The following is a 25,451-nucleotide window of genomic DNA, read 5'->3' as shown; positions in this document are numbered from 1 at the left end:
GCACATAGGGAACGGTTGCGACGTTGGTAGTACCGCAATGAAAGGCCCCCCCTTCATCACGTTCACTACGATGGGCGACGTTCGCAACGCAAGAAGAGCACTGAACTCATGGCTGCCCTACAAAAGCTGCGAACTGCTTGCGTGGAGATGACTGAGCTCTTCCCTCTTTGCACCAAGCCTGTCAGTGCCAGCTGGAGTGAACGGTCGTTGACCAACGCCTATCGTGTGCGCAAACTCGAGATCGGTGGCGACGGTGTCTGCTCTCACCGGACGTCGCCCTGAACGCGTCATGTGCGCTTCACATCTCTCTCTTCCCCTCTGTATCGTGTGCACAGGGGCTTCTCTTAGTTTTGGAGTTTAGCTTTCATATAGCAGATTTTGACACGTGTAAAGGGCTCCTCCTTCCGCCATATTATGTTAGTTTAGATAGACACAAAAACGAACCGATCAGCTTGAGTTGTGTCATGATGGAGGCCTACACAAGTCCAACAATTACAGTTCTGATTTCAATTGCATGACATTTCTTCATCCTTTTCCTTATTAGATACTAGTACGGTCGGCCACCTTTGGCGGCCTCTTTCTCTCTCTCTCTCTCTCTCTCTCTCTCTCTCTCTCTCTCTCTCTCTCTCTCTCTATCGTGTGCACAGCGGCTTCTCTTAGTTTTGGAGTTTAGCTTTCATACTGCAGATTTTGACAGGTGTAAAGGGCTCCCCCTTCCTCCATATTATGTTAGTTTAGATGTAATCAAATATTGGAAGCATAAATATGCCTAAGAATCGGAGGGTGTTTAATGAAGCCCATGAGATGGGATCCACTATGGGGAAACTCCCTCACAAATTAAGATATATGAGCCGGTTCACGTGAGCACCAGGTTTGCAACAGGTTGGCAATCAGTAACCAACCCTGTTTGAGTTCCCGTGGGCAATGCCCGGCTAGTCTTTTTTAGCAGCATTTAACTGCGCAACACTTCTTTTGAATGCCGGTGACAATAAGCGCCAAGAATCGTGTTGCGTTGCGCTTGTCCTTTTTGGCAGTTGTCGTGTCGCTCCTCCCCCATAGCATGGAGTGGGCTCGCAACCAGTTTGCAACCAGCGCGTAGAAATTTTGTGGAACCTTTTCATGTGAACTTGAAGAAATCTCAACTGGTTGCGAACATGTTTGCAACTAGACGTCCATGTGAACTAGCTATATGCACAATTGCTTGATATAGGCAAAAGGAAGCTCGGACCACGCAAAGTAAACTTGGATAAGGGAGGCGATGTGACAGTTTATGGCATGGAATACTCTCATGTTAGAGATATGTGTGCAAGCATTGTGGATAGCTCATACACCTTGGACGAGGTTGGTCTAAATTAGAATCAAGTTGCAAGCACCAAACGCCCATCCGTTTCAACTCTTTGCCATCCTTTTGCATCACGAGGTCATGGGATTGTGCTTACCACCAAAATACATATGGTAAAACAGAATTAGACTCATAAAATAGACCATTCCACATCTGAATGGCTTGATTTTTTTAGTAGCACAAATGTGATCAAGTGTTTAGCCTTAGCTTGTTCTTCATGATTGTATCCTTTAAAGTAATGTGCGTGGAATAGTAATGTTTAGATCATCGCAATTTTGTTTTGATGTAGATGCACCTTTGTAGAAGCAAATGAGCTATATTAGAGGATGTTTGTGTACATTATTACTAAAGCGTGTGTTTAGAGAAGTCATAATTCTTGAGAAGGGTGTTGAACATACACTTCCTATTGTCAATATATAGTTTGGGGAAATTTAAATGTCACTAATATGATCACCATATATACATTGTTATTGCTTTGTGCGAATTTAGGTGTGTCATCCTTGTCTAACATAGAGAGATACATGCTTTCCTACTAGAGTGGATTTGGTTGACACTATGTAGATGCATGTTTTGCATGAATTTAGTTTCATTTCTTGAAGGCATAATTGATGCCATTAATCTCTTCTTGTGTATTATATATTCGAAATAGCAGTTGCATAAACCTTTTGCGACCCCTTTTTTATTATGGCAAAAGGTCTTATAAACTCTTGAACCTTATAGTGTGTGCACAACTCTCTCTCTCTCTCTCTCTCTCTCTCTCTCTCTCTCTCTCTCTCACACACACACACACACACACACACACACACACACTCTCACACACACACACACGCGCGCGCACACACACACGCACAATGGTAGCTACAGGTGGAAGAGGCATTAGTGTAGTGCAATAGTGTGGTATCAAAGGACCTATTTCATTCAAGCAAGTTACAAACTTCTCTTTTATTTGTGTTTTGAAGTATTATTCACTCCCTCGACCATATTTTTTAGGGTTGTATATATATGGTCTCACTCCGACTTCATACTCACTCTGTCTTTCTGCACCCAAGCATGTAATGTCTAGAAATTAGAACTTCACAACAACTCTTATGGCCATTTACTCAGTTTAACATTGAATAACAATGAGTAATAAAATAAATTTTTCAACAAGGTTATTCAAGATAAATCCTTTGCTATATGGTTGTAATAGATTTAAACCTTCCTGATTCAATAGATCTACTACTCAAAAGGCATTTGGCGGGGATTGATTTTGGGTCCTACTCTCATGGAATCAAAGTTGTAAGAGCCATGAGTACATACACAAAGAAAAAGATAGGTCTAGATGGAAGGCTGAAGCTAAATACAAATTCATCCCAATTTAGCTATGATGGAAGCTTCTTCTTTGCTTATTATAAGCCTTAATTCTTCATGCTTTTTTTTCAAGAGAGAGGGGGAAGTTGCATAAATTGTATAATCCCCTCTTCTTACCTATTGGCTCTCCTCCACCTCAGCTTCCTAGATTTTAGGATCAACCACTTGGTTTTGGGGACTTGATGTGTTTTGGAGTCATTTCTTGATTGTTTTGTATCCACAAAATGAAGTTAAGATCCTTAGAAATTTTTGTGGTGGCTTTGGCTTAGATAGTACTTTGAAAGCTAGTTATTAACCAATTTGAGTTGTTTCTATGCCATGTCAGTTCTAAAAAAGCGAGTTGGAAGTGTTGGGTAAACTTCACCAACATTTAAGAGGACACAAATTGGATAGACCAGGCCCACATCACCTTAAATTTTTGGGGTCTAGATGACTAGTAAAATTTGGGAAATCTTACAATGAAGCACATTGGTGACCTCCCAAAAAATTTGTCATTTTGGATTTCCTACATGATATCAGAGCCAGGTGTTGTGTCTTGCAATTTAAACGGTGACGTGGCTAGCATGCATGAGTTCTAAGACTTGATGGGTAGCAAAGTGGACTCATGCATGTATCCTTTCTAAGAGTCTTGAGCAAATTATCACTTGCTATATCCTTGAATCTGACATTGCAATACTCAACATCTTTGACAGGTTGTCTATGCATCTTTGACTCATTGAAGATAACTTGTGAGTTGCAAATGACTTTTCTAGATTTTGGGTGCCAGAGATGATAGCCCATCTCTCCATCTACATCATATCAAATGAAGATGCATTTATAAATTTGCGATCTAGCTTCTTGCCTAGCTCTTTAGACATGTGAGAATGCCTCACACCAAAAAACACGTAATTTGTCATAGTTTGGCTTCTTTACAGTTCACATCTCCTGCAAAAGCTTGTAATTCAATGGTATACTAGGTGAACAATCTATTATGTAAACTGTTGTCATAACATCCGCTCCACTCCCCAAGTCTCTGGAGGTAAATTTGCCATAGACAACATGGTTATTATGACTTTGTCTTGAATTGTCCTATTCATACGCTCAACAATACCATTCTGTTGGAATTAGGATTGCAGGGAAACGCACATAGCTTGGAGAAGACGAAGCAAGCTCGAGGCACACAATAGAGAGTGTATTAGTTAGTGTGAAATGGAAAGATAGATAGCCCTAGAATGATGGGCGTATATACAATGCACGGGGAAAAAGACCTCCTAGTGGGGAAAAAATACCCCTGCAGTCCTTAGTGTGTTCACACACATCACTACCACATGTATATGGTAACAAATCCGCCCTAGAGTGATGCGATGAACGAGAGCTGACACATGAGTAAAGGGAAGTGCCATGCCCTGAGGACATGATCAAACCACAAAGGGGAATAAGCCCAAAGCTTTGCGGAAAGCTTCGAACTTCTCACAAGACAATGCCTTTGTGAAAAGATCTGCAAGGTTGTCGTGTGTTGACACATAAGCCAAGCTGATCTCTCCTACTGAGAGCCTCTCCCTGACATAGTGGTAATGCACCTCAATGTGCTTTTGTGCGAGCATGAAAAATTGGGTTCCTCACAACTGCCAATGCGCTCTGATTGTCAGTGTAGATAGTGTTGGCGGTGTCCTGTCCAACACCCAAATCAGCCATAAGGCGTTTGAGCCATACACACTCAACCGTAGCTGTGAAGATTGTCTTGTACTTATCCTCACAAAATCTAGAAGTGGCCACAGTAGGCTGCTTCTTGCTCAACCATGATATACATGAACTCCCAAGCATGAAACAAAAACCACTTGTGGACACTCGCATGTCAAAACAACCAGCCCAATTTGAGTCCAAAAAAGCATGTAAGTCTGGCGGCAATGATCCCCCCTTGGGATAAAACAAGCCAAGATGTAAAGTGCCACTCAAGTAGCGGAAAATCCTCTTGACAGCATGCCAATGCTTAGACCCTGGGCTATGCATAAATTTGTTGACCTATGAGACTGCAAACTGAATATCCTGCCTCGTGTTGCATACATAAATAAGGTAGCCAATAGCAGTTTGGTAAAGAGTGACATCTGCAGGATCACCAACATCATGAAGACTCAATTTCAAACCTGTTTCCATGGGAGTGACAATAGGTTTGCAATCCTCAAGTCCAAACTTACATAGCAATGTCTCTATGTAACTTTTCTAACACAAGGCAATACCACCATCACATTGCTTAAACTCTATACCCAAGTAATGATGCAACAGCCCCAAATATTTCATCTTGAAAGTAGAATTCAAATCAGCCTTAAATTCAACAATATGTCTCTCATTTGGTCCAGTGATCAGCTAATCATCGACATAAAGAACCGCAATAAGAAGTACATCACCCTCACGCTTTACATACAATGCACTTTCTGTTGGACTGTTACGAAAGCCTTGTTTGACCAAATGAATGTCAGTCTTCTCATACCAAGCACGAGGAGATTGCTTCAACCCATACAAAGCTTTCTTACGTTTTGCACACATTATCCTCTTGTCCTTTCTTGGCAAAACCACGAGGTTGCATTACATAAACTTCCTCATATATGTCACCATTCAACAAAGCAGTAACAATGTGTGATTGATGTACATCCCAACCAAAATGAGTTGCCAATGCACATAGAAAATGCATAGTAATCATACGACAAGTGGGAGCAAAAGTCTCTTCATAATCTATGCCTTTTGTTGTGCATAACCCTTTGCAACAAGTCAAGCCTTATAGTGATTGATCTCACCATCCGGCTTGCTTTTCCATCCGGATTGCTTTTCAACTTGTAAACCCACTTTGTACCAATGGCCTTTTTGCCAGGAGGCAAATCACATAAAGTCCATGTGTCATTTTTCTATAAGTGTATTCTCATTGCATGGCAGCTATCCAATTTTTTGAATTTTGTGCTTCATCAAAAGACATAGGTTCCTCAACTCATGTAAGCTAGACACAACCAAAGCATAACAATCTCATGCATAAGATGCATGGCAAGAACCTGAACCAGTACGACTAGACAAAGGTGCATCCAATTTACTGTCATGCAAACTATGCACCTGCCATTTAGGCATACCTCTAGCCTACTCATTCTCATGCCTTTCCTCATCAAGTACATCATGTACATATGCATCAGTAATAGGCTGATCTGTAACATTTTTAGAAACCCCCATAGTCTATACATTTGCCTCATTGGAATTTACATTCGTACTTCCACCACTGAAAAGAGGCAACAAAGTGTCATAAATGTCTTGTGAGCTTACATTATTGTCTCTAGTACATGACAACAAAGACTGAACAAAATCTTCCACAAACACAACATCCCGTGAAACCAGAATACGCTTTGTTTGTGGATAATACAACCTGTAACCTTTTCTTTCAACACTATAACCAACAAAAATACATTTGACAGCCTTATCATCCAAAATTTGTTGCGTTGTGTTTGTGGCACCAAAGTATATGCCAAACATCCAAAAACACGCATGTGCTCAATAGAAGGCTTTTTATCATGCCATGCTTCATATGGAGTAATAGAGTGCAAAGCTTTCGTAGGACACCATTTTAGTGCATAAGTGGCACTCATGATGGCCTCAAGCCAAAAAGAATGTAGCAAAGCTTGACTTTTGACCATACATCGTGCCATTAACACCATTTTGTTGAGGTGTATAAGGTACTAGACCTTGGTGTTTTATTCAACACTAGCCAAAAATGCATTAAATTCATGAGACATACTCCCCCCCTCGATTGGAACGGAGGGTGCCCATAGTACATTTTGAGACATTTTTTGGCTATAGCTGAAAATGTTTGAAGCACATAAAAACTTCGGACTTTGCTTTAAGTGGAAATACCCATGCATGCCTGGAGTAATCATCAATGAAAGTCACGAATTAAAGGTAATTGCCCAAGGACGGAGTTTGCATGGGCCCACAAACATCACTATGCACAAGCTGCAACCTGCATGTGGCCCTAACTGAACTATCCTTTGGAAACTTGGAACGCTGCATCTTACCCAAAATACAGCCTTCACAAACAGGTTTAACAGGTGCTTCAAGAGGCGGCAAAGAAGGAACCATATTAGATTTTTGCAAACGCAACAAACTCGCAAAATTCAGAATGTGCATGCCAAAGTTTTGCATCTGAAATAGCTTTTGAATCCACAACTGTATTTGCAAAATTCTGCCCACACTTGTCATACAAAGTGAGCTTATACAACCCACGTCATAAAATGCCAGATGCAACAATTTCATCACCGAAATTGAGATCATGTACAGTATATCTGTCATCCACAAATTTGACTACAAGACCAAGTCTAGCAAGTGTAGATACAAACAAAAGATTCTTCTTGATCCTAGTTACATAAAGTGCATCAACAAGTGTGAAAGAACTGCCATTTGCAGCAGTAAGCACAATCTTTCCAACTCCTTGGACCGCATAAGAGGAATTGTTGGCACAAGTGACTGAATTCCCATGAGGGATAGACTCAAGAGAGGTGAACAAACCACGATGTGAGGTAATGTGCTTTGTAGCACCACTGTCAAAATACCACACATGTGAATCTGCAGCAAACGACATGCATGCATCATGGACAACAGGATTATAGGTACACTCTACACTAAAAGCCCATTCTACATCAACATTAAAATCATAGTCTCCTTTCAAAGAAGACTCAACAACAACTGCATTTGTAGTGGAACCAGCATTTACATTGGAACCACCCTCTTTCTTCTTAGCCTCTTTGGCCTTCAACTTAGGGCACTGCTTGATCATGATCATTAGCTTTACAATAATGGCAAACACGTCTTCTTTTTGCCCTTATCACCATAATTTCCAGACAAATTGCTGCCATTAGAAGCATTAGGAATAGGTGATTTTCCACTCTCAAAAGAACCATAAGAAGTGGTTGCATTGCTATTTTCCACCTTTTCTTTGAGCAACAATAATGGCACGCTATCTAGTCCTGTTTTTTTTGGAAAGTGACTCTTGCAACAGCAATGTGCATAATGCATCAAACTTGACAACTTCAGGATTCCCTTGGGTCATAAGTCTCCAAGTACTAGCAAAAGTCTGGTAAGAATTTGGCAAGGCATCAAGAAAAGTCCGCACAAGGGAACTGTCAGAAATGACTTCACCTGCAGAAATAAGTTGCTCATTGATATCCTTGACACCAGCAAGGAAAGTGTCCATATCATCTTCCTCATGCATAATCTTCGACTCCAACTCTTTACGCAGCAATGCAATTTTAGCCTCATTGCGACTTGCATAAAGACCAGTTGAATATCCCAAGCCTGTTTTGCAGATTTCGTTGAACGAATGTGAGGAGTAATGGTGCGCTTCACAAACAATGCAATCAACGCATCAGCCTGCGCATCCTTTATATCCCAATGAGCTTGTTTTGAAATAGGCAAAATAACTCTAACAACATCAATTCTTGCAGTAAGACCTGCAACATCCTCAACATCGCCTACAGCTTCAAAACCAGGACGTACATCAATGCCCTGCACTATATTCTAGACATTCTTTGACACAAGAACATGTTGCATCATGTAAGCCCACATAGGGTAATTGTCCCCATTCAATCTGTTCTCAACAACAAACATCTTGAACACATCTGTGTTGTTGTCGGCCATGATGAATGCCTGCACTTGATGTGAAAATTGCCCTAAAAGAGGAGAAACAAAGTGGGAACAACAAGTGCTATATAGCACAAACCATAGAATAATGTAAAGGGACTTGTTATGCAAAAAATGGCACTGACAGAATTTATGCACAAAATGACGAAATAGCTTATGCAGTACTGCTTGTGGTGGAAACGGAGGTCGACCTGCGAACACTCACCAAAGCTCACATAAATTGAAGAAAGTGAGCAGGCATGTGCTGGAGCTGGTAGCTCGTGAGGATGTAACCTGCTCTGATACCAATTATTGGAATTAGGGTTGCAGGGAAACACACACAGCTTGGAGAAGATGAAGGAAGCTCAAGGCACACAATAGAGAGTGTATTACTGACAGAATTTATGCACAAAATGACGAAATAGCTTATGCAGTACTGCTTGTAGTGGAAACGGACGTCGACCTGCGAACACTCACCAAAGCTCACATAAATTGAAGAAAGTGAGCAGGCGTGTGCTGGAGCTGGTAGCTCGTGAGGATGTAACCTGCTCTGATACCAATTATTGGAATTAGGGTTGCAGGGAAACACACACAGCTTGGAGAAGATGAAGGAAGCTCAAGGCACACAATAGAGAGTGTATTACTTAGTGTGCAATGGAAAGATAGATAGCCCTAGAATGATGGGCGTATACATTCTGAGCAAGTGTGTAAGACTAAGTAAATTATCATCGAATGCCTCTTTTGCTAAGAAATTCTTGAATTCGCTGGAGACGTACTCTTCCCCATTGTTAGTGTGCAAAGCCTTCAGCTTCTTGCATGGCTGGATCTCTACCATTGTAAGGAATTTTTGAAACGTAGCAAAAAATTTGTCTTTCCTCTTCAAGAGGTAGACCAACAACATTCGACTAGAGTCATCTATGAACGTTAGGACCCCCTAGAGATATATGTGGCATAGGCTCACATAGAACACTATGTACCAAGTCTAGAGGATTCCCTAACTCAACCCTAGCCTATTTTCCATTAATGCAATGCTCACACAAACTAAAATTAGAATAGTTTAAGAGAGGTAAGTAGCCCAAATGCTGAAGTTGTTTAATTCCTTTCTCACTCATACGACTAAGCCAGCTATGCCATGACTTAGTAGAAGACAGTTTGGCAACCTAAATGGAATTCTCTTTCACACTAGAGACATAAAAATCGTATAATGAACCAGACTTTTGGCCTTTCAAGATGACCAAATTTCTCTTTCACATTAGAGGCATACAAATATTATAATGAATAGTTTTAAGACATATAAGTAGCCCAAATGCTGAAGTTGTTTCATTCCTTTTTCACTCATACGACTAGCTAGCTATGTCAATGACTTGGTAGAAGACAGCTTTTGGCAACCTAACTGGAATTCTCTTTCACACTAGAGACATACAAAGTTAATGAACCAGACTTTTGGCCTTTCAGGATGACCAAATTTCCCTTGAAAATCATTCAAGAACCATTGCCAAAAACTATAGTATATCCCAAATCATCAAGTTGACCGATTAAAATTAAGCTCTTAGTCAACTATAGCACATGTTTTACACCTCGAAGCATAAATTTAGTGTCGTTATGCATGCATAACTTTACATCTCTAATGCCACAAATGTGAAGCTGATACGAGTCAATGATCTATAAAGAGTAATGTGGAAATTGGCACTTGAGTCAATGATCTAGTTTTGCGCATAAAATTTATCAAGAGCCAATAAGGAATTTGGACTCAAATCAGCAATGAATATCAAGACATCTGATGGATGTGGCATGTCAAGAATAACCTCAGGTGATGGAGACTCAACTACACCGGGCTCCTTGATCTTCACATTGCTCTTAGGAGGGTCAGACTTGACAATGAATTTACCCTTTTCAAGTTGCAAAATGTGACAATCTTTCTTCAAATGGCCTTTCTTATGGCAATGATAGCATTCCACATTGCGCAACGTCCATGACTCTTTCTATGAGCAATCTTGTGATCACGTGACCAACCACCACTACAATTGTGACCTCTCTACCTTTGACGATCATCACCAACCATATATGCATTACCATGTCCACTAGTGTCAAGAGACTGACTTCTAATCTCTTCTATGAGCAAAGCACTAGTAACATTACTGAAAACAAGCTTGTCCTTAGGGATAGAGTCACTAATGGCCGTGTTAAATGTGTCCCACGATGAAGGCAAAGAACATAGCAAGAAAATGGCTTTCATTTCATCACCAAAATTGAGTCCATTAGATGTAAGCTATGAAAACAAGCAACTGAACTCATTCAAGTGTGAATTTGACAGTACTGCCCCCTTTCATGTTCAAACGCATGAGCTTTTTTATTAGAAAAACTTTATTTAGTGCACCCTTACCATCCCAAGCTAAGCATAAGGAGTCTCATAATCCCTTTGCAATGGTCTTGTTCATAATCGTGAAGAAAATAGACTCACCAAGGTGTAGGCGAATGGTCGAGCACAAGCATCAAGCTCTTCACATTGATCATCAATGTAAACACCCTTTGTACGCTCTTACAATGGCACTACAAGGCTTTTATTGACAAATACATCAAGCATACGCTGATTCCATATTGTTAATGTTGTGCCATCAAACTTCTTAACATATTATTCTTCTTTCTTAGAAGGTCCAACCATAAATGACAAGAGCGAAAAGCAAGAGAGTGAGACTAAGAATTTATGTTGAAATTTTTGTCAAAATTTTGGCAAAGTGTCCTCAATACAGAGATCAAAATCTCTAGCAAAACTAAAAAAAAACAATGTATAAACTATAAAAGAGTGCTGATAGGACAACAACTATCATATAGTGCTCAAAAGAACCAACTTGGCATCACAACACCTATACCTTTTCTATACATATTCTATGGCAAGGCCACAAGTAGGGATATCCAACAACCTAATCTATCTCACACTAGGTAACGCAACTTCCAGTGCTCGGCTTCAAAAATTCCTTACACAATGACCCTCACAAAACGTTATGCAAACATGACTAGTAGAGTCTTAAAAACGGACGCGATTGCCAAATCAAGCCAAAATAGGCTCCACGACGGTGTGCAGAGGTAGTATCTGGAACACAACATACATGGTTTGTATAAAACATTGCAAGATGGAGGATACACACATGAACAAGCACCAACATGTATGCAAGCAAAATAGATCCCTGCAGAGATAACACTTTCAAAAGAGCTCACACACAAAATCCATGCCAATAAATGCATAATCCATATGCATAGAGCTCCCACAGGAACCAAAATGATGCAAAACCTATGTCAATCTACTATAGACTCTATGAATGTATGAAAACTTTAGATTTGGAGATGTAGAGATTGAAATCTCAAAAGTAAGCCACAAGTGTATACATAATGCCCGTGACATAACCAAATCTGCTCTCAAAATGTATAGAGGTGAGACGTTCATAAAAGTTGTTGATAGTTTCGGTGCTATCAAAAGTGGCAAATACATTGCTGAGGTCCTGATTAATGTATTTAAAAAGATCGGTGTTGAAAGTGTTGTTCAAGTAGTCATGGACAATGCAAAGAATTGTAAAAATGCTAGCACGATAATAAAAAAGTTCTTTCCACACATTTACGCCAATGGTTGCAATATGCACAATGTAAACTTGGTGCTAAAAGATTGGTATACTAGTGAAGAGACTACATGGTTTGTCAAAATAATTGGCATAGCGCATGACAAGTTGTGAAGTTCATCTTGAAACGACAAAGTGCTCGATTTGTACATGACGCGCATGTCAATTATGTTGAAATTGCATGCTGATACTTGGTTTTGTACGCACTTTTATACATTGGAATCACTCCTACATAATCAATGTACTGTGATTGACATTTTGAACTGCACGGCTTTTGACGAATGGTAGCATTGACCAATCTGAAAAAGTGAAAGATAAAATTACTTGTCTATGTGGATCCATAAACAAGGCTGCTTGGTGGAAGATTGTGATGGATGCAAACCACATACTGATGCTCGTTATGTTTGCGATTTGCAACCTTGATCAGAAGGCATCAAATATGGACAAAGTGTGGATGAATTGGTGGTCATTCCAACAAAGTACATAAAATCTTGAGGAGTTAAAAGAGTCTGTAGTAGAGAAGGAGTGGCGAATGCCATTCTCTACAAAACAACAAAGAGTCTTGTCTAAGTACTTTCATGCAAGGTGGAAGAGCGCTCATAGTGCACTACTTAGTGTGGCTTACATGCTCAATCCACAGTTTTGGAATTTAGACCTGATGTCAAATATAGAGGTGATAATAAAAAGATATGTTTTGTAATGAAAAGATATTGCATCACATTGAAAGTGATGGTTACAAGGAAGAAATGCCTAGCTGGGTGTATGATTGTCAAAATGAAGAAGAAGGTGAGTTCAATGTTGGTGTATCTCAATATACTATAGATGAAATCGAAGAGAACCTTACAATAGATTTGTAAGATCAGATAGAGGAAAACCAACAATACTCAAACTCAGAACAAAACAATGACTACACAGATTGAGTGAGGAATCAAGATTACAATTAGGAAATTCAAGAGATTATATTCAATGTGTTTTGATTGTATACAATGTCTCTTAGCAACAATGTCTGTTGTTATCAACTGTTGTGTTCTGACTGTGCTTCTTCGTTACTATATAGATTTCTAATAGCTCTAGGGGTATCTTGCCGAGCTTACTTGAATTTATACTCATTTTCCATTAATAACATATAATATATCCCTTGGTGAAATCTCTTAAAAAAAGATCCCACATCAGCTATTTTTTTTGCATTGATCGAATCAAGCACACCAGGTGATAATACATGCTGATGTGTAGTATCCACTCTATCCGTCAAAGTTCTGGATGCAAAACAAGGTGACTGATGTGTGTCCCTTGTACAGGTGGGGGATTCACTTGTTGTGTCAAATTTTGAACATCTTAGCTTATGCGATGAATACTTTTTTCATTTTGGCCTGGGACGCTTGAGATGTTTGGTTTACTTCAAGCAATTGTGTTATAACCTTTCTATCACCCAAGTGTGGTAGATTGGTTATGCCATTTCCCTCTTGAATAACAAGTCTTGAGTTCAACTCCCGTCGTCGAGGTCTCTTGGGATAGTTTCCTACGACGTTAAAATCCTTTTCTTCTTCATCTTCTTCTTTCCCTCCTCCATATCTTCCCTCTGTGTGTGTGTGTGTGTGTGTGTGTGTGTGTGTGTGTGTGTGTGTGTGTGTGTGTGTGTGTGTGTGTGTGTGTGTGTGTGTGTGTGTGTGTGTGACATGGATAGATTACCCCCTTTCCATGTGTTCACTAGACACACCCTCCTTGTCTCTCAGATGGACCGAGATCACTTAGCTCATCAGAGAGGACTTGATTCAATTAGACACTAGGAGGACATGGAGCATCTCCTTGAGCTTACAGAGGATGGTTTTGTGACCAGATCCTCCTAAATGAACACTCATCTATCCCATGGATTATGATGTGTTATTGGACAGATGTACACATCATCACATCAGTATGGATTACGATGTGTTATTGGACAGATGTACACATCATCACATCAGTTAGAGATTGAGGCTAGCAGGTTTAGAAGAGTACCAACAGAGGCTAGGGTTGAGAGAGAGAGAGAGAGAGAGAGAGAGAGAGAGAGAGAGAGAGAGAGAGAGAGAGAGAGAGAGAGGGGAGGGAAGACAAGAGGAGAGAGGGGTGACATGGGGTGGACACACACACACACACACATAGGGTGAGGGGAGGTGGGGGCAGAGAGAGAGAGAGAGAGAGAGAGAGAGAGAGAGAGAGAGGGGGGGGGGACAAGGGTATAGAGTGATAGGAAAAGAGAGAGGAGAGAGAGGGCGGGGCGGGGCGGGGGGGGGAGACAGGGGTATAGAGTGATAGGAAAAGAGAGTGGAATAAGGGAGTGGAGGACCTTGAGGAAAGGAGGGGGTTGCTGGAGGACAAGATGGAGGAAGGGAAGGTTGTTATAGGAGTAGATGGAGAGAGAAGGTGGAGGAAAGGGAGGATGTTGGAGGAGGAGGCTGAGGAGGAGGAGGAAGCACATGGACTGTGAGAGGAGGAAGGGGAGGTAGGAACGACGGTCCTAAAAATAAAACAAAACTCACTCCGGCAAAGCTCGCTCGAAGACCTAACTCTGTTGAGCTTGCTCAAAGACCTAACTCCATTGGAACGGCCGCCATGGAGATGGTGGCTCATGAGTGGTGCTTCAACGCCCCCTTTCATCTATGTGGACTTGAGTTGGACCCAATCATTTTCTTTGAAAGTTAAGGCCCTTCTGTGCTTGTTAGCATCAGCTTTTTGCCTTTGTTGTGAGGTGGATATAGCCTCCTTAATCTTTTGAAGATATTCTTGTAGGTCTCAGTTATACTCATCAGCAACGAAGATCTTTCCATGTACCTAGTCTCATTGAATGATGCCCTGCTTGTTAGGCTAGTTTGGTGTTTCTTTCAGCATCAGCTATACCATTGGGTTGGAGGTGTCGTTAATTGCATTGAATGATGCCCTGCTTTTTTAGGCTAGTTCAGTGGTGGTCTCGGTACCAACTCTACTACTGGGCTAGAGGTGTTGCTACTCGCATCAAATGATGCTCTACTCTTTAAGCTAGTGTTGTTGTTAGGTTCAAAGAATGAAGTTTATATTTGCTTTAAAATTGCAAGTTATGTAGTCTTTAAAAATCACAAAATATGTTATCATTATAGCATAGATGGATCATGTGGAAATGAAGGAATTAAAAACAAAGATTAGAACTCTCGTGGTCATGTATATATGTGCCCTAGCCACGGAGGAGATCACCTCTATGTTGGAGAGTGAGACACCTCGAGGGGTTCACTATAAGTAAAACTACCATATCACGTGCGTTCAAGATGTGTTTGTAAAACCACTTATCTGTGAATTCTTTTAGGATTATGATGTACCCTTTTTTAAAAAAATCTTTATTTTTTTTGCAAGTTTGAAAAGAAAGTATCCTTTTGTATAGATATATCTATCAGTTTCAAGAACTTTAAATACCCTTTTGCTGAACTCAAGTGATAGGTTACATTTTTTCTAGGTGACCTCCCCGACTGAGACACACAGAAAGCGCTTCTTTGATGTCATAATTGAAGCAGTTTGGATACACTTCTCAGCTTATGATGCAAAGGCTATCCGTAGGCTAATGAATACTATTGTCATAAAATCTAATATCTACCTATCCCAAATGATTTTCTCATATTGAACTGATCATTTAATGTAGGAAATAAATGGAAACAAGAGTTAGAATATAGATATGTGCTTTTAGATCTATCTCAACACGGGATCAAAGGGAGAGAAGGCTACATCTCATTGAGGGTCCAAAAAGGAGATGGTCTACCAAAGAACAATGAGCAAATAATGGAGCTTAAAAGAATTTAGGGTTAGCTTCATTAAAGACCTCCAAAGGTTAGTGTTAAAAGTCCTTAGACCTAAGACCTTTAGGTACTTTAAACCTTAGGCAAGCTAGGCATGTGCCTAAGGTGCTTGTCGTGCTTGAGTTGACTAAGGTGCTTGAGGTGCTTGTAGTGCTTAAGTTGACGAAGGTGCTTGTTGTGCTTAATGACTAAGATGCTTGAGGTTCTTCATGACTAAGGTGATTGAGGTGCTTGATGACAAAGGTGCTTGTGGTGTTCAAGTCAAACATGACTCCTACATAGATGGGGGCGAGCCCTGAGACTAGGGGATGAGAGAGAAGTGTTGGACTTAAAGTGTTAATTGATTCATTTATTTTTCTCTTCTTTGCTTTGCCTCTAGTGTTTTCTTTCCTTTAGAGCTTCTTTGCACTATTCACTATGTAGGTAGTGAATTTATTTCTTTTGAAGCCCTTAGCTATATCTTGCCTCTATCCTTGTTGCCCTCATCGTGTGCCTGAATCCTATTGGATGTCCTTTAGGGAGGTCTAATGAAACTTTAGATGCATTTAATTTAGTAGGGCTCCCCAATCTCAAAAAAAAAAAATTTATTTCAAAACATCTCAAATGCAAGTGAAAGGTGAGTGTAGGAAATAAAAAGCCTCATGGAATTGGAAAGTCAAAGGACTTTTCATCTCTATTCACTATGTAGGTAGTGAATTTATTTCTTTTGAAGTAAAAAACATCTCAAATGCATAAGTGAAAGGTGAGTCTAGCGAAAGAAATGCCTCATGGAATTGGAAAGTCAAAGGACTTTTCATCTCTATATAAAGAAGTGTTAAACTTAAAGCGTGAATTGATTCATTTATTTTTTTCTTCTTTGCCTTGCCTCTAGCGTTTTCTTTCCTTTAGAGCTTCTTTGCACTATTCACTATGTAGGTAGTGAATTTATTTCTTTCGAATTATTCATTAAGTAAGCTCTCTCTCTCAAAGGGGGAAAGAAGGATACTTGTCCAAATGCTACTTCTATTGCTTAATAGGACCATAGCTTGTGATTGGCCAGGCTTGGCATGGACCAATGGGGTGCAAGCTAGTGCTAGGAGAGAGAGGGGTTGATCGATCAAGGCAAGCAAGGGCTCTCATTTTTGGCATTCTCTCTCTCACACACACACACACTCACACATTCTCTCAAGTGTTGAGCAAGAACTTCATCTCCTTTTCCAAGCTTGAGAAGTAGAGAGCCTACACCAACTCCTCTTGGCTATGAAATGAAAATCTAGCCAAGAGCCATGCTTCAAAGCAATGCTTACCATCTTCTTCATCTCCATTACTTTGATATGCTATGCTCTAAGAGTAATGATATGTGAGGAGACTATTTCTTTCTCATAAGATACATCTTCTTCTTCTTCTTCCCTTCCCTCGCTCCCTGCTAGCTCTCTCCACATTTGAAGGTGTTTTAGTTCTTGGGATTGAGGTCGAGGACAAGTTAATGTTTTTGCAAGCTAGTTACATGCATAAAATTGGTGCATGAAGCTTACCATCTTTATGGCATCAACAAGTTCTTAAGCAACACAAAGCACATATTGTACTAAATCTCTCTTCAAGGGAGAATCTATAATACAAAAGCCTTTTGGAGGGGGGACATGCTCCAAGTAAATCCAGTCCTCAAATGTTATCAATTTCTCTAATTCTCTCTCTCTCTCTCTCTCTCTCTCTCTCTCTCTCTCTCTCGCAAGTATTGCTCATGCTAAGCTAACTAGTTATAACGTTTATTTTGCTATCTTCAATCAAGTACTCTCCTTATGTCCATTAAGAATCCTCAAGGAAATGCTCACTATTGTTACTTTAGTTCCGCTACAATCAATGTTATTAGCCATATTCCGTTACATTGGTATCATTGCTATTGTTTTCTCTTTCCTTGCTTAAGAAGAGAGGTCCTTAAGTTGTCCATGAAAGGTTGGAGCTGCTCATTGCAAGAGGGTAAGTGGGATAGGGATTTATTATCCCGGTTGGAATGAACTAAGTTCAAGGTACACCATTGGGAGACTTAATAATGGAGTCTTTTGGGACTTGCCTTTAGCTTAACCATTATTGAGCTACTAGCAATCTCAATAGAAACCATAATCAATCGATCACCGTTAGACCCTCTCCACTACTCTTTGCAATCAACAATCTTTAAACCATGGGTGTGGGTGCTTGAGAGCTAATTTTAAAAAGCAACCCCAACCCAATAGTAGAGTTGATGCCAAAAGCAACATTGAACTAGCCTAAAAGTTAGGGCATCATTCAATGAAACTAGCGACACCTCCAGCCCAGTAGTAGAGTTGATGCCAAAAGCAACACCAAACTAGCCTAAAATTTAGGGCCTCATTCAATGAAACTAACAACCCCTCCAACCCAATAGTAGATTTGATGTCAAAAGAAACACCAAACTAGCCTTAAAGCACGTATATTACACACAAAATATAGAAATCAGCCTAATAGATTGCACAATGACACTCCCAGTCCAATAAAAGAAATGATATTGATGATATGACTAATATGACTACCTATAAATTGAACATAACCAACCATGTCCAACAACGACACTTCCAATACAAAATATAAATGATGCCAAAATTGAACACGATTGGCATGTTGCAACAGTGCCTGTTGGTCTAGCGTTTCACAACAATACTTTCGATCCAATAATAGGACCGATGCGCACGAGAAAACCAAGACCAACATACTATTAAATTAATAGAGCTACCTATAAATCAAACGTAACCAACCATGTCCAACAACAAAACTTTCAGTTCGTCGAAACAGAACCGATGCCAAAGTGAACACGATCGGCACGTTGTAAAACAGTGCCTGCTGGTCTAGCATTTCAAAATGACACTTTTGGTCCAATAATAGGATGGATGCCGATGTGAAAAGCAAGACCAACATACTAATTAAATCTACAAAAGACATTTATAAAATAAATAGTATACCAACTTCAATATAAAGAAAATAAAGACAAGATATTAAGCTAGGATTTATACCAAAAATTTTGTCTTTGCTTTGGAGGGATTTTTAAAGTTGTGTCTTGCTTGTGAGGATATTTGGGAAGCTAAGAGGTGGAGGGCAAGGAAATGGTGAAGGAAATGGGGGCCCCTAGGGGCCCTATATATAGATACCTCAGGGGCTGTCGGGCTACACATCGGGCACGTAGTGCACGCAGCCCATCGGACTGGTTATGTCGCCCGGCAAGGCCCGAGGGCTAGAGCCCTATACTGGCGGGCAAATCTCACCGGACCTCTAGGTCCCCTACAAGTCACCATGCCATTTTCTGTGAATGTGAAGACTTGAAAATTTTGTTAATTAATAGTACAAAAAAAACACGCGATCACATGAATATGAAATCCTTTTTTGAATTCAAATAAAATACCTAGATGGAAAATCAATAGAAATTTACAAAATGTTCAATCCGGATAAAAAGACAGTGTAAGCTCAATGAACATGATTAGGGTATGTCTTCAGATGCTCCTTAAAGAATAACAAAATATCACAAGTATTTCCTCTAGCATCGCACTCTCTTAATTTCATCGAAGTGTCCACCTTCTGCAGAATAGATCTGAGAGCATCTTGGTTGGGGTGGAAAAATACTTCTTTTGGGAAGTATATTTTTCTAGCTGCACGCAAAAAATCTATTAAAATATCGTATAGAAAACCTAATGCATAAATATCGCTATGTTTTGTGTATGCATCTAAGCACAGTGGATCATATATCTCTGGAGCAATCCATGGCCTCTTTGCGAGCTCATGTTCGCCTTCTTCCCTTGCTTCCAAAAGTGCAAACAAAGATTGAGTGGCAGGGTGTACAAAATTTCTAGATGCGCACTTGGCTCGGGTTCTAAGCATCATTCCCCAATCAATAATGCCAATACAGGGTTTATTTGCACGAGTAAAATCTAGCATTACATTGTAGGGGTGAAAATTGTAGTGTACTATACTAGCATAGTGAACGGCCTCAATGCCATCAAATCAAAGCCTATAAAATGGATGGCATTGAGGCCGTTCACTATGCTAGTATAACGAACGGCCTCAATGCCATCAATCAAAGGCTATAAAATGCACTATACTAGCATAGTGAACGGCCTCAATGCCATCAAATCAAAGCCTATAAAATGGATAGCATTGTGGCCGTTCACTATACTAGCATAGTGAACGGCCTCAATGCCATCAATCAAAGCCTATAAAATGGATGGTATCTGCTCACTCACTACTTTGAGTCATGCAATCTCTATCTTTGCTGCTGATTTGCATGTGGAAAATTATTCTTTCAGCTGTACTTAAGCATGTGCATGCAACATTTGATCATTGTGTATGGGAAGATTGTGATCCAGGGGGCCTCAATGGTAAAGACAATGCATTTAACAATGGAGGGCTTCAGTGTTTGCATGCCCTGCTCTATCTGGAAGCTATCAAACTTTGCTTCTGCCCCTCCCTTTAGCATTTTTCTACATATGTGATATGCTCTACAAATAAGGATATTCTTTTAATAGTGTATAATGTGCAAACACCAAAGGAGCCTGCTCCAATCCTCACACCTTCTACCACGGCTTTGTGAGGGATGCCCATCAGATGTGCACACTTGGCATTCAACATTGTGCGCATGATTGTGATAGTGCTGTTGGCATCTGATTGGCCACCCATGGCCCTTGGCACATCTTGCGCCATCTTGATTCACTTGGGTAAAGTGGAGTAGTCTTGGAATTTAACCCGTTTCATCTTTATCTTTTGCTCCTCCCATTGTTTATCCCACATTACTATTTTTTCCATATCGCAAGTGGGAGGGAGATCTTCTTTCAAATCCCTACATCATACTTTCATATTTCCAAAGCACCATCAAGATCCTGTGGGGGGATCAAATTCTCTCATTAGGGAAAATGTGGACTCTCAAAAAGGCCCTATAAGGAGGTTTGACTTTGCCTCTCTTGTCCAAAGTGGGCAACCCGATGAAGTACATAAACACTTTGTCAAAACCCTATCAACCTGAGACCATTTTGGATAGCCCGGTTACAAGCAATGAAATGGGTGTGGGATATAGGGGATGTTGGGACCATGGGATGCATACCGTATTGAAGTGAAGAGAATCTTATTTTGGCTACAAAATCGCATGCAAAAAAACACATGTTGGTGCATCTAAATAGACTTTCTGACACTCCATCTGAGCAAAGCTTTCTAGGATTGCCTCATTATGCCCCTACTTTGCAAACCCTAGGAGTAATGCATTCCATGATGTTGTATCATGTATAGGGTATAGGAAGGCCTACCCTTTGTATACAATCAAAGGGAATCACAGCATTGGGCGTTCCCTTCACATATGATATTGGGCATATCTTGCGAGGCTGTGTTTAGATTCCCAATTAACCCTCAGGCTGGGTCTATACCTGTTCCAAGCCTTCCAGAGCGTTTTGAGGAGATCCGATCCTTTAGTTGATAGCTCGATAGGGCCAAAGAAAAGAGTAAACCATGGGATATTGGAAACTAGGTGTCGGAACAGCCATAGACAGACTACAAATTAAGCATTGCCAAAGCGTACAGAGAACTGAGATTTTTACACCATTGTAAAGCGGCATGCGTACAAGAGTTTGCATCATCTCACCCTCTTTATCGTTGCTATCATGCTGTTGACATGGATGGGATGGCTGAAGTTGGTTAGTAGTATTGCCTTGAATGATGTTTTCTTCTATGTTTTCAATGATGGGATGCATGTCAAAGAACGCATCTAACATTTGCTCCACTCTACTTCTTGAAATTCCACATCAGGTATTGGTTGGGAGGACTCTGTCGATGGCTGGTTGTTTGAAAATCGTCTTTTGTGGGATGAAGTTTGAGCAATATCTACTTGTGGAGTTTGATCTATTGTCTCTGGACCATGAGATCGATAATGTAGGTTTTGTAGTTGCTCTATTGGAAAGAGACCGTGATTGCGTATGTGCTGGTCACAAATTGTTTGTTTTCGAAAGGTCTCATGCTTACAATGTGCAGAAGGACACGCCATCCTATTGTCCATACTTTATCTACCAATGATGCAACAAATAATTAAAACGCTCTTGTTATAACTAGCACTACTAAATACATGATAACACTACAATACGTCGCGCATATATCGATGTAGATATCGACAAGACAAAGTTAGTTTTAAAACTAAAAAGCATTGAAATAGGCATCGAAAAAGATGCCGATCTCGCGTCTTTGGTATATTTGATGTCGGAGTAACCTATAAAATACACATAAAAGCAAGCGCCCATATATGCACCAGTAATTCTATAGGATATTCCGATGCTTCTTTCGAAGTGTGTATCGACACCTGTACCGTATTCTATACCGACGACCTATGACGGAGGTGTTATCAAGGGTAAAAGATTTTCAAAGTTCCAACTCTTGCGTCATTTTTTCAAACCACCATCTTCATCATCGCTCCACCTACACTCTTGAACTATGGGATGCATACCGTACTGAAGTGAAGAGAATCTTATTTTGGCTACAAAATCGCATGGAAAAAAACACATGTTGGTGCATCTAAATAGATTTCCTAACACTCCATCTGAGCAAAGCTTTCTAGGATTGCCTTTTTATGTCCCTACTTTGAAAACCCTACGAGTAATACATTCCATGATGTTGTATCATGTATAGGGTATAGGAAGGCCTACCCTTTGTATACAATTAAAGGGAATCACAGCATTGGGCGTTCCCTTCACATATGATATTGCGCATATCTTGCGAGGCTGTGTTTAGATTCCCAATTAACCCTCAGGCTGGGCCTATAACTGTTCCAAGCCTTCCAGAGCGTTTTGAGGAGATCCGATCCTTTTGTTGATAGCTCAATAGGGCCAAAGAAAAGAGTAAACCATGGGATATTGGAAACTCCTTGGACTCCTATCAATTGGAACTTGTCCAGGTGTCGAAACAGCAGAGAGGCGTTATTGTGCACAAGTGAGTGGTGAGGAAGCTTAAACATGATAAAAGTAGTTCTGATGATGCTTAAAAGTAGTTGTGACAATGAGACGGCAGAGGGAGCGGCGGCACTGCTATTCTCTTCACGCTAGTGTTCGAAAAAAATGTGTCTCAACTTAATATCGTGCCGTTTTCAATTTTAAAGATGTCGGTTGAGGGTAAGGGGAAAATAGAGAAAATTAGTGTAAAAACTTGAAAAAATAACCTAATTTCCTTAAATTTCCTCTTGACAAAATTAAGAAAAGGAATTTTGTATGTTTGGAAAAATGATTTTTCTCGAGCACTGCTTCACGCCATCGCTAGAGCTAGGGCTTCCTAGGAGAAAAGTTTAGAGCTTAAGTCACATGTCATTGTCTCACACACAGCAGGATGAAACCTTTTACTCTTCCTAAATGAAACTCTTAGGGTAAAGGGGCCCTGATCACTGATCTTCCCTGACTCACCATGGGCCAAGGGGTAAGATTGCGATGCAAGCATTAATCTTCCCCGGCATGCCAATTGGTGGTGCTTTGCAAAATTGGTCTTTGATGACCTAGGCCGTAATAGCAAACTCTGAGCAGAGCAAGGAGAAGCAGCAAGGTAAACAATGCCCTGCAGGTGTGATGACTGTTATGCCCGCAATAGCAAACTTGAGGAGTGCAAGGAGAAGCAGAAGGGCAAATGATTCCCTGCATGTGTCCACACTTTGACCATTATGGCCAACGGGATTCTCACTTCAGTAGGTTATGGCAGACTCAGTTAAATGGCGGCCATGTTGCCCTTGCAACTCATGGCAGATTCAGATAGAATGGGGGCCATGGTGCCCTTGTAGCTCCAAAAGAGGGGGCAAACTGTGGCGGGTGTCAAACCTGCTCGACAGATTAGTGCAACCAGTAGGCGTAGGGGGCTATTGGATCTCCTCTCACTCCCTTTTTTTTACAAAGAAATTATTGATTGCAAAAATTACCCCATCTATCCTCACCACAACCTTATCATCTCACCTGGCATGTGCAATGACACATGAAAGTGCTAGCGAATACCTTGAATTTTTAAAAAACGCTGGTTTTGACCCTTAAATCTCCCGCTCTTAGTGTTCGGGAAAAATGTGTCTTAGCTTAATATTGTGCCGTTTTCAATTTCAAAAAAGCCGGTTGAAGGCAAGGGGAAAAGGAGAAATTCCGCCCCAAAAACGTGAGAAATAGTATAAAAACCTAAAAAAATTACCTAATTTTCTAAAATTTCCTCTTGGCAAATTCAAGGAGAGGACTTTTGTATGTTTGAAAAAAAGAATTTTCCCGAACAATGCGGGCCACTCTGCTTAGGTGGCCCACTTTTGGCCCCTTTACCCTAACAAATTGAAACCTGCATCCCTCTACGTGCCTGCGTCTCCACTTCTGAAACCCAAGCGAGCAGTGTGTGCAGGAGGTCGACTTGCAACCTGTAGCCCGTGTCAGCTCCAATTCACTGTCGCGCGTCTCCTGTATCCCTAGCAAGTAGTACGCGCCCACTATCGACTTGTGCCCACTATATATCGCCCACCTATCTAAATCCGCATAGGTATGTTTGCAAATTTGCTCCACTATTCACGAATTAGGATCGCCCTCGCCCTAGTTGATCGACAGTCTTTTGTAGGCAACTACTAGCCCATCGCCTACAATGCGTCTAACCAGAGGAGACCAAGTACAGACAAGAGCAGTTTGCCATTGATCTAGCCTGAGAGGAGGAGATTTTATGCGAATTCAGGAGGGCTTCGATTTCAGGAGGGCTTCGATTTTGTGTGAATTCAGGAGGGCTTCGATTTCTTGAGCCACTACTTGCAAGCTGAGGTCAGAATTCATTTCCTCAAGCCTTTTTTCATAATTGTATATTGAGATGTTTTAGGGACAATTATTTAACTTGTTTACTTTTTGCAAGTGATTTTAGGTTTCACACTTCTGGATGCCGTTGATGCACCTCTATACAAGCACTGATGTGTAAATATATAGTGGTGATGCAAACTAGACCTATGGCTGTGAAAGAGGAAATTGATATGGCTATGAAAGAGGTGGAGAGGGCAATACCCAAGACTATTTTGAATAGTGGACGATGGCCACAACATCCTTCTCGACACTACAAAATTTTCAAAGCGAAGGATTGCCAAAAGTTTATTCAGTGGTGTTTGCCCCATATTCTAAATGTGGTCAATGGAATCTCCCAAGAAGATGTGGTCCTTGGAAAGATTCTTATTGATATCTCACACATGTTTTTTGAGTGTACAAGGCAAAAGGGATGGACCCAAGATGACATAAGTGTTTGTCGATCTCTTTTGCTTTCGTGGCGCATCTTATCGGAGGAGTGGGAGGGTCCAAATAGCTCTCCTTTGGAACATGTAGCAGGTATTAGTCCTTTTTTTAGTTATGACAAAATTCATATAATCTCAGATTCATGCATGCATATTTATGTTATTTGTTGTTTTTTCAGGTAATGGTGAAATGCTTAATGACATCTTGAGACATGGGTCGCACGATTGTTTTTGGTGCTTTTCTTTTGAGAGATGTGTTTTGGTCTACTTGAGTATACCCACCAATAACAACGCGAATGAGATTTCTTCTACTAAGTTCTAATGTCGTCATTTGTTTACAAGGATCTAGAAACAAATCCATGTCGAGAAAGATGGGTCACGATGCTTTGACAGAGATAAGTATTTTGTAAATTCTTTCTTCGTTTTTCGAGAGGGGCACGGAGATCAGGAAGTACCAAGAGATTGTGCTGATTAGCATGAGAAATGTATTCTTTTGGTAT

General features: G+C 40.5%; 1 protein-coding gene across 1 annotated transcript; it reads left to right on the top strand.

Annotated features, from left to right (window-relative positions):
• Positions 1-108: 108 nt before the first annotated feature.
• On the top strand, positions 109-25,273 carry LOC147425283 (uncharacterized). The gene is made up of 7 exons (XM_086500040.1): positions 109-253; positions 24,161-24,227; positions 24,303-24,330; positions 24,458-24,496; positions 24,594-24,643; positions 24,930-25,045; positions 25,131-25,273. Exons 1-7 carry the CDS (start codon positions 109-111, stop codon positions 25,271-25,273), a joined length of 588 nt encoding a protein of 195 aa, XP_086356166.1.
• The last annotated feature ends 178 nt before the right edge of the window (positions 25,274-25,451 follow it).

Source organism: Adiantum capillus-veneris, chromosome 25, assembly GCF_014529385.1.
Source record: "Adiantum capillus-veneris isolate H3 chromosome 25, ASM1452938v2, whole genome shotgun sequence".
NCBI lineage: Eukaryota > Viridiplantae > Streptophyta > Polypodiopsida > Polypodiales > Pteridaceae > Adiantum > Adiantum capillus-veneris.
This window is presented reverse-complemented; position numbering and strand designations above follow the sequence as displayed.

Excerpts from the sequence above, each read along its gene's own strand:
- LOC147425283 (XM_086500040.1), top strand. The coding sequence starts at position 109 with ATGGCTGCCCTACAAAAGCTGCGAACTGCTTGCGTGGAGATGACTGAG. Across the intron at positions 24,331-24,457 it reads TAGCCCATCGCCTACAATGC|GAGGGCTTCGATTTCTTGAG; the intron begins GTCTAACCAGAG and ends GTGTGAATTCAG. Across the intron at positions 25,046-25,130 it reads TCCTTTGGAACATGTAGCAG|GTAATGGTGAAATGCTTAAT; the intron begins GTATTAGTCCTT and ends TTGTTTTTTCAG.